This window comes from Solanum pennellii, chromosome 12 (genome assembly GCF_001406875.1).
Source record: "Solanum pennellii chromosome 12, SPENNV200".
In the NCBI taxonomy this organism is placed as follows: domain Eukaryota; kingdom Viridiplantae; phylum Streptophyta; class Magnoliopsida; order Solanales; family Solanaceae; genus Solanum; species Solanum pennellii.
In genome coordinates this window covers 78,516,377-78,537,797 of record NC_028648.1, presented here as the reverse complement: position 1 = coordinate 78,537,797, position 21,421 = coordinate 78,516,377, and the positions used below count along the sequence as shown (strand labels likewise).

Here is a 21,421-nt window from a genome sequence, read left to right as displayed (position 1 = left end):
CCATTGTTGTCATTTTCTCTAAAACTAAACCCCTGAAAACTAATGCATCGGCTACTGCTCTTTTGTGTGTTGTATGCAGCCATATTAGCTCCATTCACAGGTTTGGTATAAAAGCACTATTTCTCTGTTCATACACATTTTTGTAATAATAATCATTAGTATTTTCTTTGCTAAATGTGGTGTTGGAGCCAATTTGTTGCTGCAATTTGATTAGTTCAGTGGGCAATCTGCCGTAGTCGACGAACAAATGTGTTCATAATTGTTAAGAGTAGAATTTTGACTCAGTTTTATTGATTTTTCTTCAGAAGTACGCAATGGCGATCAACTCGAAGACGGAATTGCCAGGTAAATATCATTTATATGTTAAGCTTAGTTTTGTTAGTTTGATTGAAGAGTCTACGATCTACATTCGGCAGCAATTGTTGGAAATTTGAATTGTAATTGTATATTGTTGCTGTAAAAGAGTTAACGGTCGTGGATTGGATTTTGTATAAATGATTTTTTCAAAATGATGTTTGTGATTGGAGTTGAATTGACAGTTTTACTGCATCTGCAATGATTAAATGTATGTTTTAGGATTTTTTACATTGCCTACTTGGAAGCTTAATTGGTCTGGTTTATGTTCGGTTCAGCATGAGGATGAGTTGATGATCTTATGTTAGCTGTATGAAGTTTGTGAATCTCATTTTTATTAGGATTCTGGATAAGCAAAACTTTTTTCTGTTTCATTGTTATAATTTTGAAAAAGTAAATTATCATATGTATAAGCTAGACTGGTTCCATTCAGTTGAAAACACGGGATATATTTTCTGTTGCAGAGAATTAGTGTGCTTGTCGTCTGTGGATTTTCATTCGCTGCATCGTGCTCTAAGCAGTAGAGTAGAACATTTTGTAGACGAGAACGATTGACAAGTGCCAGTTTTCATCATGCGGAATCTCATTAAGAAAAGTTGAGGCAGTTGCACCTGCCTTCACAAATTAGAGGCAGCATTTCTGGGGGAAAACCTCACATTGTATCTGCATAACTATTAAGTTGATCATAGTATCATCACCGTAGAATTGAAAAAGTATCTACAGAACAATTTAGTTAAATAAATATAGAAAACAAAGAAAGAAAAAGAAATTATATTTCACAGCATTTGTTAGGTTGATGTGTGTGCTTTTCCTTTTCACTTGGCTACTTTCATTTGCAAAATCATTGTTGTTATACCTTTTACCTGTTTACAAATGATTCCTAAGCTGTTGAAAAAGTTAGATAAATTAGACAATTGATGTTCTGTTTTGCCACTTTTAATGATACAAAATTCCTCTTGCAGAAGATAGACTGAACTTCGAGGCACTCAAATCCCACAACAAGTCAAAAGCTATTGCATCAATCAGCAAACAACAGAATCCATTTGATCTCTTACGCATATTTTATGGTAAGTTCTTCTAATTGCTCTGGAAGTTACCACAATATTTCCTAGAGTCTTGCTGATTAGATCAAGACTTTTAGCTTTACTAGAGAGTCACTGAACCTTTTAATATGAATCTGAAAAAGTAAGGATGAAAATAGCAGATCTGAGGAAAGAATTTCGCTCCTAGTTCTAGTCAATATATTTATTGACTAGAAGCTCATTCTATTAAAAAAAGTTAGAGGTACATTATGTTTGAGTGGCTTTTGAAAAGACTGAGGCATTTTAAGGCTGGAAAAGAAGCATATTCAATTGTCATTGAAATCATCTCAGAAGTCAAGATTTTTGATCTGGTATCTTTGTGTTCTCGATATCATCTTATTCGGCACATAGTTTGGAAAAATGGCATTAATTTACTTCTCATCTGGTGATTCAAATCTGTGATGGTATTGCTGAATGACACCTTTAAGTGCTCTTCTGGATTGTAGATTAACACAGTTGATGTTATTTCCCTCTAGGTAGATTAGTTGAGAGTTATATCCCTGCAACTTTTGTGTTTTAGCCTTCTCTTTTGTGTTGGTTTTGGTATTGCGTACATTTCGAGGGACCGATTCTAAAAATTGGCTTTTGGCCATTTGCCTCTCCTTTATGATTGTAATATCTTCTCTGGACTTCTTTAGAGGGAGCTGTATCTGGAGCTGCTGCTGGTGTTGTTGTAGAAGCTGCTTTGTATCCAATTGATACAATTAAAACTCGTCTTCAAGCAGGTTTATTCTGTTAAACATTTGGTAAATATCTTCTATGAATATGCTTCCTTCTTCCTACTACGTATCTTTTTAGCACGTACTAACTATCTGAAAGTTTTTTTACTTGATATCTGGCTCTGAGTCGTTAAGACAATGAGATGAGCTTTTGACAAATTTGTAACTGCTTCTTAACCTCTTATTTCTCATCCATCATGCTTCCAATTTGAGTATTAACTGCTTTAAGTTTGATTTCAATTATACAAGGACTTCAGCTAAGTGAATCTTGTCATCTCTTATACTATTCTAGTTGATTTGACCAGCTGTTCACGTTTTAATGTTAGGCAGTTCGTGGTGGAGGACAGATCATTTTGAAAGGTCTTTATTCGGGATTGGCTGGAAATCTAGTTGGAGTCTTACCGTAAGTAGTCTTGATTTCAAGTACTTTACTTTATGAATTTGATTCCATCGATGAATTTCTTGTTCAATGCACATTATGCATTGTAAAAATTACACTTAGGTCATTTGTCAATTCATTATGGGGTCGTTTGATAGGAAGTATTAGAAAAAATAATACCTATTCAGTACCATTCTTATACATAGTAAACCATGACATTAATAATGTGGGATACTATTCCTATTCTAATACACCATATTCATTTAATACTACAAACCAAACAGTCGAGAAAATATAATACCATCATAACTAATCCCAATTATCTCGTTTTCTGTTATTACCTGTTGTTTCTTTTGCTTCGGTTATCGCATTTTGCTACTGCTACTGTTCTTTTTCCCTGAATGTTATGTAATGCGTTCTCAATTATTTGCTATGTTTTATTTACTGTTGTATTTTCAATTTCATACTGCTCTGTTATGCATAACAAGATTAACATTATTACATTGTTCTTTGCAGAGCATCGGCAATATTTGTTGGTGTATATGAACCTACGAAGAGAAAATTGCTGGACAGCTTCCCTGAAAACCTTAGTGCCTTAGCTCATTTGGTAAGTATTGCAACTGATAAAATGTCAGCAACCCTTATTTTGTTATACTTTACTTAAGATATTCAATGATCTGGTTCCATGCAATCTGTGACCGCACTTTATAGTCTATAACTATATTAAATCTTAGTTTAAGCTACAATCCTGGAGATGGAACATAACTCTTTGAACCTCTCACGCATAATTCATTCTTATTTCTGGAAGTATATTTAAATTGACACATCTATGTGAGCGTAGAAGATAATTTTAAATTGTCCCTTTCTGAATTTCGAATTATCTATGCATTTACATTGAATAATTTAAAAAAAGGGCCAGCAATAAATGTCCCACATTTCAAAATTATCGAAGTATAAACGTTTATTTACACTCAATTTAGATTGCAGGTGCTATTGGCGGAGCTGCTTCTTCTATTGTTCGTGTACCCACTGAGGTAATGAAACCCTAATTGTTCAATCCAACGTTTTGGTGTTGCTTCACCGGTTTAAGGTATGAATAACATACAGGTAGTTAAGCAAAGGATGCAGACTGGCCAATTTTCTTCTGCCCCTGATGCGGTCCGACTCATTGTTGCTAAGGAAGGGTTTAGAGGCCTTTATGCTGTAAGTATAGGCTCTTTTTCCAGAATTTTTCAGAAACTTGAATCTATGTTGAATGACGTTTTCCTTGCCCAGCCTCTTGAAAATCCATTGTTTTCTTTCTTGAGTGCAGGGGTATGGTTCTTTTCTACTGCGAGACTTACCATTTGATGCTATCCAGTTCTGTTTATACGAGCAGCTGCGGATGGGCTATAAGTTAGCTGTAAGTTGGTTTCTGTATTTATGCTTACACGTCGTCAATTTTAATCAAATTTGATAACCCGTACTCGGGTGCAGAGCTAGAGTACAACTCAGCCCTTCTTTCTTTTGTGCAATTAAGTAAACTAAAATTGAAGCACCAGTATACCAGAAATACTTCATCCATCTATAGTATTTTCTTTATGCATTGAACTGGAACTGCTCAATCTCATTCTGCTTTTCACTACAAGAGAATTTACATAACTTGTCCAAATGATTATATATATAAACTCTTCTTTCTATTCATAAATTTACAAAGACTTGTTTTTACATTCATATTCTTGGAAAAGAGACATACTTTTTTCTTATGCAGGCCAAAAGGGACCTTAAAGATTCCGAGAATGCAATGATTGGTGCCTTTGCAGGTAATCACATGTGTTAGATTATTTCCAATATCTATGGTATCATCTCTTTCGACTGGTACACTGATATCTGCGGAAATCCCTCAGTAAATAAACAATAAGTGTGTAAGCAACATACTTTTTCAAATATATTTATACGCATGAATATGACACATATTTATGAATCACAAGAGCCTTTTGCTTACGGTCTATGGAATATTTCATGGATTGAGGATTGATTTCAAGCTAATCTATGTTAGTGGGGACACGCTTCTTAAAAGGAGAATTTTAGAGATGCATTTCACTTGAAAGTGGTCCTTCATCTGCTGTAGTGTCTTGGATGGTAAAGTATGTTTCCTTATTAGAAATCAATTGGAAATGAATGCAAAGAGACAATATGCAATGCTTGTTTCTAGATTCCTCTTCTGATTATAAGTTTAATATCACAGCAATAATTTCTGTTATTCAGAGATCTGTTACATTTGCATCTTACATTTCTTGCAGGTGCAATAACAGGAGCTATAACTACTCCTCTTGATGTGATAAAAACAAGATTGATGGTTCAGGTTTGGTGCCCTTGCATCTCTCTAACTGCAAATCTTTCTCTTGCTAATTCATTAGTGAAAACTTATGTTTATTTTATGTTTGCAGGGTTCAGCAAAGCAGTATGAAGGCATTTTGCATTGTGTTAAAACTATTGCAAGAGACGAAGGAGCCTCTACTCTTTTTAAGGTAGTAACTTCGTGTTCTTACATTATGTGCATATGTTTGGTTGTACACATAGTGATTATGATACAACTTTTCTCTAGTCCCTCCAAAAAGAAGAGTGCAGATGACGGATTGGCATAAACTTTCTTATACTGATTTGGCTATCAATTTTTATAACAGCTTGTCAGTTTGTCAGCCATAATATATGATAGAAGCATCATTATCGATCATTCTCTCTTTTTATCGCGTTTTATCGTCAAGACTCTGCCCTTTAAAATTTGAGATGTCGTTTGTTCTCTTCTGTCTTTCATGTGTTCGAGTGAAAGAAGGTTCTCTTCTGTCTTTCATGTGTTCGAGTGAAAGAAGGTCCAAAGTGATACCAATTCCTTCGAATATTTAATCTTGTGAAATTAGGTCTTAGGCCTAACTCACACCCAGTGCTTAGCATCTGGTGCGTGGGCAATTTAATTTTTGGGACCCCAACATCGGGTGAGACGGGCCTTGCTCTGATACCATGTGAAATTAGGTCTTAGGCCTAACTCACACCCCAAAAGCTAGCTCAAAGGAAGGAGGATGTGGGACTTTTGTCATTCTTTAACACTCCACCTCACGCCCAGTGCTTAGCATCTGGTGCGTGGGCAATTTAATTTTGGGGACCCCAACATCGGGTGAGACGGGCCTTGCTCTGATACCATGTGAAATTAGGTCTTGGGCCTAACTCACACCCCAAAAGCTAGCTCAAAGGAAGGAGGATTGCCCAAGCCTTATAAGGAGTCCACCCATCTCATTAATCACCGATGTGGGACTTTTGTCATTCTTTAACAAATCTCTTCAACGATTTCATATAAAAAGCACTAGGAGTTCTAATATTGCAATAGAGTTCAGCAGAGAATTCCTGTGGGAAGTGATGTTATATGTAATGTTGACAATTAAGTTAATATAACTTAGACGATCGAGCTTGCTAAGCTAATACTTTACTATTGCAGGGAATAGGGCCACGAGTACTTTGGATAGGTATTGGAGGATCGATATTTTTTGGTGTTCTTGAAAGGACAAAGAAACTAGTTGCTGCAAAACAGCCTGTTGATTAGAATTTGAATCCTTCGAACTTGGACTATCAATCTGTCTCAGGTACATCGTAGCTACGTGACTGGACACGTTCTCTTGAAATGTGAGTTCATTTCTCAGAAAATTATTGTTGGTTGAACCCTGTTGATTGTGGGCAACGTATGGCGGGGTGTTAGTGTAATGCAGGAAAAATTGAGACAATGTTGTGCAGTTTGCATTTCATTATCTCTGCACTATTATTCTCAAACTATTATACTTTATGAAACAAAATTTGAAAGTCTAGGAAGGTCTACAACTACAACATATCTAGTATAGTCACACAGAGTGGAATATGGGGAAGTTAGAGTGTACACAGACGTTTACCAGATTAGGTATTGAAGTTGTTTCCTATATAGACCCTTGGCTCAAGACAAAAAGTTTAGAAAATGACGTAATGGAAGTACAAGAGATAACAGAAAATAACAAAAACAACAGATAGTAGCAGAACAATACTACAATAATAATCCTATAATCGAACTATATGAAACAACATATAATGTGTTGTGGAGTTTCACTTGTGGAATTTGAAACTCCAAAACGACGACTATTTTTCACTTGAAGAGTTTTTCTTATTACCCAAATTTGTATCCAACATGACCAGTAAGCTTAGTCATGGAGAAAATCGTAAGATCTCATCAGCAGGAGCTGGAATTGCTGTATAATGAGGCCAATAATAAGCATGATCATAAATGTGCTTCACATTTGGACCATTTAGAACTGGACTTTCCAATTTTCCATCTGGATTATTTGGTGAAAGTCACAAACTCAATCACATTTCCAGCTAAATCTGAGTTGCTCTTCAACATGGATGAGTCTCCTCCAAATTCATAATGACGCGTTTGAAAGTATTCGTTTGAAGCTTATAAAGCTCATAAAAAGTACATTTAGTGAGAAACAGTATGTGTTTGATTCAATAAATTTCGAAAACACTTTTGAGCAACAAATACCAAGCTTTTCCAAACTACTTTTCAAAAAAAATATTTTTTTAGTTTTGACAAACTGTTATTGCCACTCCCCAGAAGCAGTTATTTTCTCCCAAAAACTTGGTCAAATATCTTACTTTTTTGACCGTCCAAAAAGCTTGGCCAAACAGACTATAAAATGTAATAGAGAACGAATTACCGAATAATTAGGAAATACATAGCTCATTCTATGTTATCTGCATTTTGCATCTAGAATGGTTCCAAGAATAAAGGATAACCACTGCATATTAATTATACAATCAATTACACAATAAAATGATGAAAAAAATCATTTTTTCAAGGGGTTGGATGGATGGTAGGGGTGTAAAGTTGAGAGTAGTTACGCCGAGATTATTTTTTATGCACTAGTGTTTAAATTTGGTATATAAAAGATAACATGCATATATTCTCCACATGTATGGTGGAAAAGACGCGTAAAAAGTTTTAATAGAGAATATATGTGTCTTTAATCATACTAATGTATGCATTAAAATTATTTGCATTGCTAATACAACAACTTTTCATGTATTAGTTATATATTAGCATAATACTCTTTCCTTTTTATTTTATGTCACATTTTTACTTTGCATTTGCATTAAGAAATAATGTATCTTTACCCTTCTACCTTTATTTAATTATTTTGGAACTCAAGTTTTCAGTCACTGATATGAATTAATTTATTTTGATTAATTAATTTAACCAATGAACATGAATTATTTAGTTAGCTTTTCTAAGTTGGTCAAATGTATATTTTCAAGGCAAATAATTTACAAAGGTAAAAAAGAAATAATATTATAATTTATGTGTTGATTGTATGAAATTACAAATATTATGAACCAGTTATTTATAGAAAAGAATGACATATAAAAGAGGACTGAAGAAGTATCAATTAATGCAAGATAATCAACAGCGATGTGTACGTCAACATCTATTGGATTCTGTATGCTATATGGAATTAATATATCAATGATGAAATTTTTGGGATATATATATTTCTTTAATATCTAAAACAATATAATTGAATTTATAAGTATGATTCACGAACATGTAAATTGAGATGATGGATCTATTTAAGTGATATATTTTGTTTTTTGAAAGTCAAAAAATATAAACTTGATCAGAAATTTGCGTATAATGAAATCTTGAATTTTTTTTAAATGAAATTTAAATATTTATAAACTACATAGAATATATTATAAATCATAATTATTGATAATCTAAAATATTTAAAACATATAGAAAAAATTTACGATTATAAATTTATTTTAATCTCGAAATTCAAATTATGCTATATATATTCAAACAAAGAGTATAATTTAGGCCTTTTAACTACAAGATTGCAGGTTGGAGTTATAAAAATGTGGGGACATATACTATAATGATATAACCAATTTGGGACCGTTATATCTAAAACATTTTTTGGGTTTGGGCATCTCCCTCCATCTCCATGAAACCTGCTTAATATTCACTCAACAAAACAAGCAAAAGAATTATCTCAATTTCGTTATTTTATATGAGTTAGTTTGACTCGATATGAAATTTAAGAAAAAAAAGAATGATTTTTGAAACTTGTGATGTAAAATAAGTGATAAGTTAGTTTGACTCGATATGAAATTTAAGAAAAGAAAGAATAATTTTTTAAACTTGTGATGTAAAATAAGTGATAAGTGTTTGAATGAGTATAATTCATTTCATTAAGGATAAACTAGGAATTATAAAGTTAAACTGTTACTCCCTCCGTTCACTGTTGTTTGTCAAGCATATTAAAAATAGTTTTCCAAAATTAATTGTTAATTTAAATGATCAAAAAATAATTGGTCATTTTTTTCTAATTCTACATTTAACGTGAGAAAAGTTACTTTTAAAATTACAATACTATTTTCATGTGAAAAAAATTATTTTTACCGTTTTCAAAAAGCACAAATCATTTTCAAATGATTAATAGTATGGCTATATTAGTCAAATTGTACTTTATTTTAATTTTTTCTTAAATAATATGCATGATCTTATCCGAACAAATAATAATGAACAAAGCGATTATTTAATATAAAAATGTATCTTTTTTAACTAACTAAAAAAAATGAAGCACATAAATATTCTTGCGCGCATTATTTCTCCAATTTTCCTTTTATGTAGTTTAATTACAATATTATTTTGATAGTTCATAATGTTCATTTGTCAAAAATCAAATAAAGATAAAATTTATAATACTAACTCAAGTCTAAATTCTAATAACTATCTATTTAAAAAAATAAATTAAGGTGTGTTTTTGACACTATTTACATGTAACTGAAGTATAAAAAGACATCCATAGAGACCTACATATATAAATTCTCTCACCATCGATATAAATGATTATTCTATATTCTTAAAATTCAAGCTATATAATATATCTTTTTATTATATTAACATGATAAAAATTATAATTTATAATATATTTTTAATTGAATCGAAATTTTGTGAAAAAGTTTATTTATGAAAAAATACTATAAGTTGGAATGCTTTCTTATGTTGATATAATTTCAACATATTTAAAATTTTAATTAAATTTTACTTAGCATGAATTTCAAAAATAAAAAAATAGCTAATAAATTGACGAAGAGAGTATGCATAGCAGATGTTTATGGATATTGTTCAATTTTGAATTACATCAAAATAGTACAGAATTTATGTAATTGTTTATCAAGATTACTTATGTTTTACCTTAATATTATTTTGTTGGAGAAATTTTGATGTATTTAAGTGTTTGTTTATGAAACTATTGAGAAAAGAAAAAAAATTACATCCCTTTCATTTTTCATATTTGTTGTTCATTTTTTAAAAAAAAAAATATAAGTGAAAGTGATAGCTTATTAATTTGCACCTTAGAAATTTTTTTACTTCACAAATCTTGTTTTGTTTACGTTTTCTAGAAATTAATTAGTAGCACAAAAAATTACAATTTAATTTTATTAATCGACAATATTATTTATTGTCACTAGTGCATTCATAATTTCACATATTAAGGAGTCCTACACAACTTTTGTTGTTGATGCAGTCTCAGGCTACTTACAAAATTGTGTTTTTTGCAACTTGGACAAGTTAAATTTTTCATTCTTGTTTCAGATCAATGTCATAAATAACCCGAGTATCGATGACTTGAACAAAATTTGCGTCACTGTAATAATTTTATTTTATAATGTTATTTTTAAATAATTATAAAATCTAGCTATATTTTCATTTTGTAGTACATATAGATTGACATACGTATTTCAGAATTATAGATAGAACTCTTACACACACGTACATATATATTATTGGAGTATATTCGATGTATCACAATATATACAATATACCAATTTATTTATATTATATTTATATGCATACATGTATATGCAATGTTTTGAAGAATAAATATTAGGGAAATTTAACTAGTCAAAAAAATCAACTTATTTAGTGATAATATTCATACTTTAATAATATTAGTAAACATGTCAAAAATGTCATTATTTTAAAAATAAATAATTATTCTGATATTATTAATATTTTCTCTCTCATTATTTATATCTTTTTTCTCTCTCTCATAGATTACACATTTTTCTATATTTATGTAATTTGATAGATATTAATGTCATTTTAATTTTTCTCTCTCTTTTCTTAAGCTTATCAATTTCTCTCTCTTACTTTCTTCCTAATCAAATCTCTAGATTTTTCTCTCTTGTCTTACTCTTCTTTTCAATTTCTCTCTAACATTTCCAATCGATTCCACAGATTTTCGATTCAATATATTAATATTTTCTATTATATCATTTAATTTTGTTGCAAGATTTGATTTGAAGATAAACATTGATTTGGGTATTATGTTTTTCATATTCCTTATTTATTTATTTACTAATTTTAGAGTTTTTTTAGTTTTTTTTGTTTAGTTGTTGTTCTTAAAACATTTTTTAGGGTTTGAGACTACATAATTGTCTCTTAAATGGACGTTTTCAAGAGAGTTACTAGAGGTATTGGACAAAATAATCAAAGTTCTTCCGATTTTTCATCATTTAATTTTTTTCACTCAAGAATTAAACAACAATGTAGGTTCCGATTTTTCATCATTTAATTTTTTTCACTCAAGAATTAAACAACAATGTAGGTTTCGATTTTTCATCATTTAATTTTTTTCACTCAAGAATTAAAAAACAATGTAGGTTCCGGTTCTAATCTAAGGAGGATATACGACGGAAAAAAATGTCTGAATCCGTCGATGCAAAATCCCACCAAAATTCAAGACCAGTTCGTTGAAGAAGACCAATTCGTTGAAGAAGACCAATTTATTGGAGAAGAGTTTTTTTTTTTTTTTTGCATATTCTCTCCTTTGATTTTCTCCCTTTTGTTATTATATAATTATATTCTTTAAATAAAAATAAATAATAAAAACATAAATAAGATACATAACAAAGTAAAATTTGATATTTTTAGTAAATATTGAATGTATTGCTAATGATCCCTCTTAAATATTAAAATATTGACATTTTGGAAAATTTCCCTAAATATTATTATATTTTAAGAAAATAAATATCACTATTTAGTGCAAAAAAGGATAGTAATCAAGAAGAATTTAGTGGGCTTCATTACAGCTTTCACAGGAAGAAACCTTTTAACCAAGCCCAATAACAGTAAGGTAACAGATAGAATTAGCCAAGTTATGGACTTTTCTTCTATTAGATCACACTTGTTAGATCTTGTTTACTCTTTTAACAACTTCAGAATTTTGTTTATATGTTCACATTTGTTTGTGTAATATTATATAGGTAAAGTGTAGAAATATTTGTTTTTGTATTGCTATTTAATTTATTTCCAAAGTCTAACTTTAGACAATTTTTACTTAAGTTATGAACTTATTTGTTTTTTCCGAATGAATTCGGATCGCGCATAGCAGGGTATATTCGAAGGTGGCGCTCCCAACACGACTGGTTAACGGTGTATCACTTCAACCAATGTACCACAACTCATGTTGGTCAATTTTTACTTAAGTTATGAACTTGGTATGGCCAAACTTCACATACTTGTTATCTTCACGTAGTATATTTTTAAAATCAATATATTTATAATTTCTTAGTAAAAAAACTAACAAAACATATAATAATTCTTTCTTTATTTTCATAATTATCATTTCGAACACAAACTTTTAAAAAGATGTTAAGTTGATCATTAAAAACCCTTCCCTTTAGATATTTACCCCACCATATATTATATGATTTTATTATTTTACCCATTGTTTCACTCTCCAACCGTCCAAAAATATTTTGATTGGTTTGCTTAAGTTTGATTCCACGATTGAGGCAAAAAATATTAAATAAATAAATGTCTTCCACGTGTGCAGATAATAGGTTGCCACGACATTACAAGATTAGACTTTAATTAATACTTAATTAATTATAATTTATACTTTTATTAATCGGTGCCGACTTTTGTTTGACGTTTTCTCATATTATTTGTTTATCAATAAAATAATAAAAATATAAGCTTGTTACGTATTAGAGTTCTCTTAGTCATGGAAGTTCCCTTTCGTTCCACATATTTCTAGTCTATTCCATTGATACTAGACAAGTCACCGACATTTTATTGTATCGTATAGCTTAAATTCGTTGTTAAGTAATAAAAAAATATATTTACGTAATAATTATTTGATATGATTGCATCATTATTTTATAGTTTCTTTTTATTTTACCTTCACTTATTGTTTAATAGTCATATATTATTTTTACTATATCTTTTCATAATAGTTCTTTTTTATTTATCATTTCATATATAACTATAAAGGACGATACTTATATCCAGAGTACAAACATTTAATTCATTAAAATAATACAATTTAAGATTTTTTACCTATAACCAACATATAAAAAAGGTATGAAAGTATTTTGAAAAAATATTTTTTTGTGAAAAATATATTTAAAGTATTATCAGAATTATGTTATGCTCAAATATAAGTATTTTTTATTATATTAATATATATAATTTAAATCATTGTTTACCATGAATGTATTTCCCGTGTTCCATGTTTTTCTATATTGTTCCATTGACATTTAGATGATTAGTACAATTTTTTATTGTGGAATTATATCACTTCGACATTTTTATCTTCATAATATTTTATTAAATGAAATTAACCTTTAAATTTAAAAAAATATATTTAGAGTAACAGTAAGTTCTACTAATATATATAACCTTATGTTACTATAATGAAACAGTTTTTATCGATAATAAATATATGCACGAAAAAATTATGTTAAAATGTTATTGGTATTAATTAATTTTCGTTGAATCTAATATTAGTAAACGCTTTAGAAATATTTATAAGAAGTATATATTTTCTCTAAAAAGACATAATTAACAGTAATTAAGTTATTATCATAAATAATTATTGCTAAAGATTATTTTTAGAATAACTTATATATATAAACTTTTAAAAATAATTTGTGTAAGATAATTCTCCACATCATGAATGTTTTCTCTTGTTCCATATTTCTGGATTGTGATTGGCATTTAGACAATTAGTGGCATTTTTACTTTTTATTTTCTAGATTGTTCCATTGACATTTTAGACTATTAGTTATATTCTAATTTTTTTTATTTTTTCTAATTGTGATTTGATTAGGATGGTATTAACTTTAGTAGGAGATAGTGTAAGACTTATGAATCTATTAAATTAAAATTAATACTCTTAGTGCTAGTTGACTACTTTTGACAATAATGAGCTAACTTTTAATATTTTAAAGCATCTCCTTTTGACTTTCACTTAAGTTGAAAGCTATTTTCATTTTCGTCCATTAATTATTTATTTTAAATAAAAAAATATGTTTGCGTTTGACCTAAGAAGGCACTCACTATACTTAAACATTATATTTTGTTGGTCTAATCAAAATCATGATTTCAACTTCATTGATTCTGAATATTAAAACATTACCACCTAGTATTGATAATTAGGTTTTAAAAGTGATATTTGGGCATATTTATGCATTTTTTATACAAATTATTGTTTAATAGAAAAAACTATTATGTTCCATAGAATTCGTAAAGATGTGACTTTGGACCTTTAAAGATTTTATTTGATCTTCTTGTAAAAATGATTTTGTAGATCTTTTTTATGTATATGATTGTCAAGAAAAGTCTGGTTATATCATTGAGAGAATATATCATTATTTTAGGTAAACATGAGCCATAATTTAAGGTAAAGTAACATTCAGTAACGAAACTTTAACTGAAATTGAACTCGAATGACAGTCCTACAAAAATTTGATGTCGACAACCTCATATGCTTATTATTATTATTATTATTGGAAAAGCACCCATCAATGTCAAGCATATTGAATTTCTTTCGAGAGGATGCCATTTTATAGAGATTGGAACAACATTTCGTTTGAAAATACTACTCCAACAAAGTACCAATATTCCAAAAGACATTGCTAGATAGAGGAAAAGAGGTTGTGGAAAGGGACATTTTCAAAGATGCATTCCCTTCTTTCCATATGTGCCACAATATTGAGTAAGCACCAAAAATATAATGTAACTAACGATAGTAATGGTGAAGTGATAAGTACTTTTTCCTTTAATCAAATGTCTCGAATTTAAGATCATTTGATTATAGAGTCGCCTTTATAAGAGTGTCATGATTTCATTTTGTTAACAAATATGAAAGAACTATCTTGTCGAAGAGTTATAGAGTAATAATAAAGAGAACTGTGAAATGAATATCATTAGATTGTCCCCAAATAATATGATAAAATAATGAGGAATATAACAAGACTCGATTAAGATTGAATATTAATGATATGTAGGTATAAATCAAAAGATAGTGTTCAAAAGTTCATCTTAAATTATTAGTAGTTTTTAAAAATAATTATTATTATTTAAGATAAAATAAACTAAAATTTATATTTAATTTTTAAAGCAACAAATAGCTTAAATTTTAGAAATTATGACAAATAACGTGAGTTGGGGAATACTTTTAGGGATCATTTGATTTTCATGTATTAGAAGAAAACATGTATTAGAAGAAATAATGTATGTATTATTAGCTTTTATATTAGTAATTTATTGTTTCACACACTTTTATATATATATATATATATANCATCTTTCCCACCATATTTGTGGAGGGTATTTTTGTAAATAAATATTCCCTCGTTTTACTTGTCAAGACTTGTTTCTAAAATAGATTTTCACTTTTACTCGTCACTTTTGACATATCAAGAAAAAACAATTTCTTTTCATTTATTAAGTATGTCAATAATTATTTACTTATTGAGTGTGTCAATTAGTCAAACAGTGACAATTGAAAATGCATGAAGGGAGTATTACTAAAAAAGATACGCAATACATGTTATTTTTAATAAATCAAACCAATTAATACATAAGAAATATATCTCTGCATAATTATTACAAATATAAAACATAATACATAAACATGCCCTTCAATTTATCTTCACCTGACTTCTATACCCTCCAACTTTATGTGTTCACAAGTAAGCACTTAACTTGTATAAAATTAAACAAACAAACAAATTCGTCTTGCATAATGTCATACATGATAATTTTATGTCTTATGTGACATCCTACATATATTATGGGCTTAAGTCATCAGCGGCCCCTTAAAGTTGTCTGCATAATTCAATTAGACACCTCAACTAAGACTAGTACCAATTGAACATTTTTACCTATACAAGAACCGTTCCTATTAGACATTTTTTGATAATCATCAAAAAATGTAAAGAGTGTGTGATACGCTTGCGGTGGCGTAGCAAAATGAATAATTAAAAAATAACATTTGGCATTGGGCCCCGAAAATTATAAAAAAAAACACATTTAATATCTAATTTTTTAAAAAAGAAAAAGAAAAAATGTGTCAACCTATTCTACCCCACCTTACCTCACCCCACCCCAACTCCCTTTCATCTTCATCTTCATCTTCATCTTCTTCCCCAAAACACATTCTTTCTCAAATTACAAAATCTTATTCTTTTCCAATAACTTCAAGATTATTTTTTTAAAAAATAAATAAATATATATATATATATATATATACATCTTCATCTTCTTCCCCAAAACACATTCTTTATCATAATAAGAGTGAAGAAGAAAGAAAATTTTGTTGGCGGTTATTCAACTCTACATCGATGACATTGATAGCTTCAAAATTATTTCTTTCAAAATTTTTTATATCATTTTTGATAAATTTAATAAACACATATGAATTTGAGTAAAAATCTTTGTTCGAAAATTGTGATAAATAAATATAGGCTAACTTTTTTTATATGTAAAAATCATTTATCTTCTTTCATCTTCTTCATATTTGTTCCTTCTTTTTATGAGATTTGAAATAAATTATACGAAGACTTTCTTTCAAATCAGAATCTTCATAGTTGATTCTCATTTATCTTCATATTTGGAAGATATAAATTTTTTGTATATAAAAAAAAAGAAAAAAAAACAATGTTGGAGCTAAAATGAAGAAAGTTTTGTAAACTAAATTATGAAGAAGATGATAAGCAGGGAGTGGGGTGCTTTCCTTTTTTGAAAAAAGTACAACTAAAAGAAGAAAAATATTTTTTAAGTTAATTATAATGCCAAGTGTCAATAAAAGAAGAAAAAAATGTAAAAAAAAATAAAAAAGACACTGTTTTAAGTCTTTTCACGCGCTTCAGGGAAGTGCAATACATATTTTCTGTCATATCAACATTTTGTGTCTAATAGGTACATGTTTGAACAATTTAGATGTTCAATAGGTACAAGTCTTAGTTAAGGTGTCTAAGTGAATTATGCGGACAACTTTGAGGGGCGATCGATGACTTAAGCCTATATTATGTCATGTAGGACGTCACGCAAGACATATATGTTTTATATAAATTTTTGTCTATGCACACCCAAATTATAAAGAATATAAATATCAATCGAATATAAATTAAAAAGCACATTTATATAACATATTCAAATATAAGTAATACACTATATTAAGTATTATTATTATTATTATTATATACTCTACCAAACGGTCGAATAGAAACTATAGAAAAAACATAAAAATTATTTTAACAACATAGAAACTATAGAAAAAACATAAAAATTATTTTAACAACATATACCCTTTCAACAAATAAGAATTCGAAAGGTGTATGTACAACATATTCCTATGATGACATGCATGATATCATCAAGAACTATCATAAGTAGCCCCACCAAATGTGAGAGATTTTAAATCCAAGGACAGAGAAAATTGATTTAAATTTGGTGTGTAGTACCTAAGTGAGGTAACCTATTTATAGTATTTTAGATTTATAGATATGAAAACACGAATTAAGGAATTTTATAAGAGGTATTTCAACTAAAATATATTAATTATGATTTTGTTTTAAGATTAAGTATACGGTCGTTTCATTTTGTTAAAATAGGTTGAAATGCTTTACAATAAGATATAATCGTAGAATATTATTAGATAGTCGTCAAATAATATTTGACTAGATTGATTATTAGGCATATAGCAAGACTTAATTAAACAACGAATATTAATTGGGAGACCAAAATATAGTATAGAGAAGTCTCAATTATACATAAAAAGAGTTATCGTAAAAAAAAATTGTTAAACAAATTTTAAAAACGAGATTGAAATTTGAAAGAAAAACACATAATCTGAATTAATATATAAGTTAACCACTTGAATATGTTACTTTTACATATTAACTTCAATTGAAACATGTTTAAGATTTTACGAGACTCGCTTAATATTTATTTGAGATGACATATTTAAAGTATATATCTTATCTACGTAATATATATATCTTATCATGTGTTCAAGTCTTTTATATATTAGAATAAATTATATTCCGAATATATAAATAAAATATATTTATCATGCATAGTGTAAACCTAATTATTTCAAACAACATGTCTTATCATCAAATTAAAATTCGAAACGTGTATTCACAAGAATATTCTTATGAGTCCATGTGCATGATTTTATGAAGAGCACAATTAGTAGGTCCACCAAATTTTTAATTCCAAAAGGAGAGAAATTAGAAGATTTAAATATGGAAAATTGGTCCACGTAAAGTAAAAAAAATAAACACTAAATATTTAAGCTTAATTTATTGACCTAAAAATTAAGAGAGTTTTTGGCTAAAATATTCTAAATTGTGTTGTTTTTTATAAAAAAAAAATTAATATAATTATCATCAAATTTGTATAATGAATTAGGAATTACAAGTAAATTTAGGGGGAGAGGGGGGGGGGTAATTAAATTAGTTTCTGGATTTTGTAAAATTATCAAATATTTTGGACCAATTTTTAGAAGTTAAAATATTATTTTAAATTGGAGGGAATATTATTTTGGAATATAAAATCAAGTTGTTTGTTTGTTGTATACAACTCACTTTTAACTTCCCTTTATGTAAATATCTACTAGATATTTCTCAAGTTTTTGTTTGTTGACTATCAATAGTTAGATATTAAATTATATCTATATTAGAATAATTAATGAAAAATATGTAATTTTTTTACATGATCTATCTATTACTACTTAATAATAATTGATAGGTGTATATATACGTAGTAGTTAATGTGGTCACTTTACTTGTATAATAATTATGATAAAAGATATCAATATATTATTTTAAGATATTATAATTTTAAAATTTTTTACGGTTAATAAAAAAATTACAAAAGTTCATGTGCTGATACATCTCTATCTTCTCGAATACATCCATATCTCCTTTCGGATACAAAAATTAAGTAATATGTCATTCATAATTTATTAGACAATGAAGAAATAAATACAGGAGCAATAAAAACTTGAAATTTTTTATAATTGAATTTTTTTTTCCGAAATATAATATAATTAGTTTCAAATATATGGGATTTAGATAAATTATACAAATAATTATGTTATAATCTTTCCAAATGATGCCACTAAGGCCGTATAAAATACTTATATAGAAATTGAATTTCACTTTTTTTTTTCCATTATATGAAACAAGTCAAACACTATTATTAGAAGTCTGCTATATGATTTGAAACCTTTTTATGTGTTTTTATTGTTATAATTAAAAATAATACTAAGTATGGACAAGTTCATATTTAAAATTTAAATGGTCAGCTTTTATTCAATTAGATACCCAAACTTGAAAAGGCTCCTTTAAGATCTAATCAGACCAAAATAGATATAGAAAAAAATAACTATATTAGATCAAAAATTTTAGAAGTTACGAAAATCAGCATACTCAATCAAGATTTTATCCTCGTAAAAAGTATTATTTCGAGAATTATTTTTAGCTGATGATATAGTTTAACTTGATAAGCTGATTCGTATTATAAATCGCAAAAAAATAAAATTCGAATCAAAATAAAACTTTGGATAGCCACATCAAATTATGCCGTGCTTTCCCACTCTCTCAATTTCCTCTACAATTATTAGCTTAATTTAGCAATCTTTTTCCCATGATGAAGTTTACAAGCACTACAAATATTTAAAAATATTCTCTCTCTGTTTTTAATTATTTGTTCATTTTTTATTTTATAGTTGTTTTTTATTACATGACCATTTTGACAGATCAAGAAAATATAATTTTTTTACCTATTATATCCTCGATTAAATGACTAATTATTTTAGAAAATGTAAAACTTTTCATCTACTTCATAATTAATAGGGGTAAAATGATAAAATCACTATTATTAATATTTTCTTAATAGATATGTCAATTTAAAAGTGGACAAGTAAAAAGGGATCGAGGGAGTAATATATAAAAAATTGTAAAACCTTGTGTGCCTTTAGTTGAGTGGTTTCACCAAAGTATGAGTTGTAATTAGTATCTCATATTTTAGAGAATGCATTCACCTAACTTTTCAATAAGTCAACTAGATTTTCTTAAATTTTTTTTTACAATAGGAATAAGAGTGATATTGATTATTAAAAGAATCTAAGTTTAGTTCTAATGATATATGACTAAGTATATATATTTAATTAATTAAGATGTGACTTTTAGTTTCTGATATTATATTTAGATCATTTATAAAATTATATTACCTTTTAGATATGAAGTAATAATACAAACAAAACATAACATATAGATAATTAGATGGTGTAATTTTAAATAATTGAGTAAACATGTGAAGATTCACATGTAGAGGAATCTAAATTTACATTTAATTAAGATATAATAAGAACTAACATCATAATTTACTATAATAACCACAAATTACTATTTACAATATTGATGTTGACTATGGTCTATGGAAGAGAAATATTATTTAAAGTCCACACTTGGAGAAATATTTTTTTTTGTGTTTTGGTAGGAGAATTTCTTTTGTAAATATATCTTACCATATTTACCATATTTATGTATGTATACTTATTAATTTAATATAATAATATATGCAATGTCTTAGTGCTGTAAATATATTGTATTTTTGTTCTCTAAGTGCATTGCTTCCTTTATATGTTTGATAACTTCATTATATTTCTGTTGTACCCATAAAATTCTATAAAATGGGAATGAGTATACAAAATAGAGAACAATTTTTTTTATTATCATATCCGAATTAGCTTTTTTATACCTCGATTAATTTCACGATATGCATATCACCTTATAGCTACATTGACTACTCTTGAAATAATAAATTACTATTTCTTTACCAATTACAAAAGAAATAAATAAGAATATTATTGAATTTTCAACTAAGTAAAATATTTTCCTTGTACCAAAAATACCTTTAAGTTTCACAATATTCAATATTCTCATTTGAATTATTGGCACATACTGTATTTAATTAATTTAAAGCATACTTAATAATTCAGTTTAACCTAAGGTTGACAGCTTCCTAACTCCCCAAAATATCCCTCAAACAACTCCTAAATCATTTTTATACACTTATTCACCCAATTAAAGTATTTTTAATTTCACTTCTTCAGGTTTTTGTCCTACTTTTATATCTTAATTTAAGTTGTCTTTAACCAAAAAAACATAATTCAAGTTGTTAAAGTACCTATTTTATTTATTAGATTTCCTTGGGGATTCACATAAAGAAAACAAAACTTGTTTTCTTCTTCTATTCTTTTGTAGAAAAAAAAATAAAATCTTATATTTTAGATTTATTTATTTTAATAAATTATTAATTAACTGTAATAAAATATCTAATATAATTTCACAAGTGAAGTTTAAGATGATAGAGTATATACAAATCTAACTTTTACCTCGTGAAGGTAGAACATGTAAAGATCCTCAACTCATCTACAACAAAACAAAATTTATGAAATAAGAAATATGATAGTGAACAAAACATGTTAATTAATAAGAAAAGTAGTACAAACTAT

The 21,421-nt window shown here is 27.9% G+C and overlaps 1 protein-coding gene across 4 annotated transcripts; it reads left to right on the top strand.

Annotated features, from left to right (window-relative positions):
* Nucleotides 1–57: 57 nt before the first annotated feature.
* Nucleotides 58–6,370, top strand: LOC107005646 (S-adenosylmethionine carrier 1, chloroplastic/mitochondrial-like). 4 transcript variants are annotated; one of them, XM_027913343.1, is made up of 14 exons: nt 69–100; nt 306–345; nt 819–949; nt 1,317–1,421; nt 2,075–2,161; nt 2,486–2,558; nt 3,051–3,141; nt 3,515–3,568; nt 3,642–3,737; nt 3,847–3,936; nt 4,285–4,336; nt 4,817–4,878; nt 4,964–5,044; nt 6,007–6,370. In XM_027913343.1, exons 3-14 carry the CDS (start codon nt 928–930, stop codon nt 6,109–6,111), a joined length of 918 nt encoding a protein of 305 aa, XP_027769144.1. In that variant the 5' UTR covers nt 69–100; nt 306–345; nt 819–927; the 3' UTR covers nt 6,112–6,370. The 4 variants fall into 4 exon arrangements, with proteins under 4 accessions (XP_015059775.1, XP_027769144.1, XP_015059776.1 ...); XM_015204289.2 differs by lacking the exon at nt 819–949 and having other exon boundaries at nt 58–100; XM_015204290.2 differs by lacking the exon at nt 819–949 and having other exon boundaries at nt 86–105.
* The last annotated feature ends 15,051 nt before the right edge of the window (nt 6,371–21,421 follow it).

Coding starts and splice junctions, on each gene's coding strand:
- LOC107005646 (XM_015204289.2), top strand. CDS start 315: ATGGCGATCAACTCGAAGACGGAATTGCCAG. Junction 3,142..3,514: donor TTAGTGCCTTAGCTCATTTG/GTAAGTATTGCA, acceptor CACTCAATTTAG/ATTGCAGGTGCTATTGGCGG. Junction 4,879..4,963: donor AAACAAGATTGATGGTTCAG/GTTTGGTGCCCT, acceptor TTATGTTTGCAG/GGTTCAGCAAAGCAGTATGA.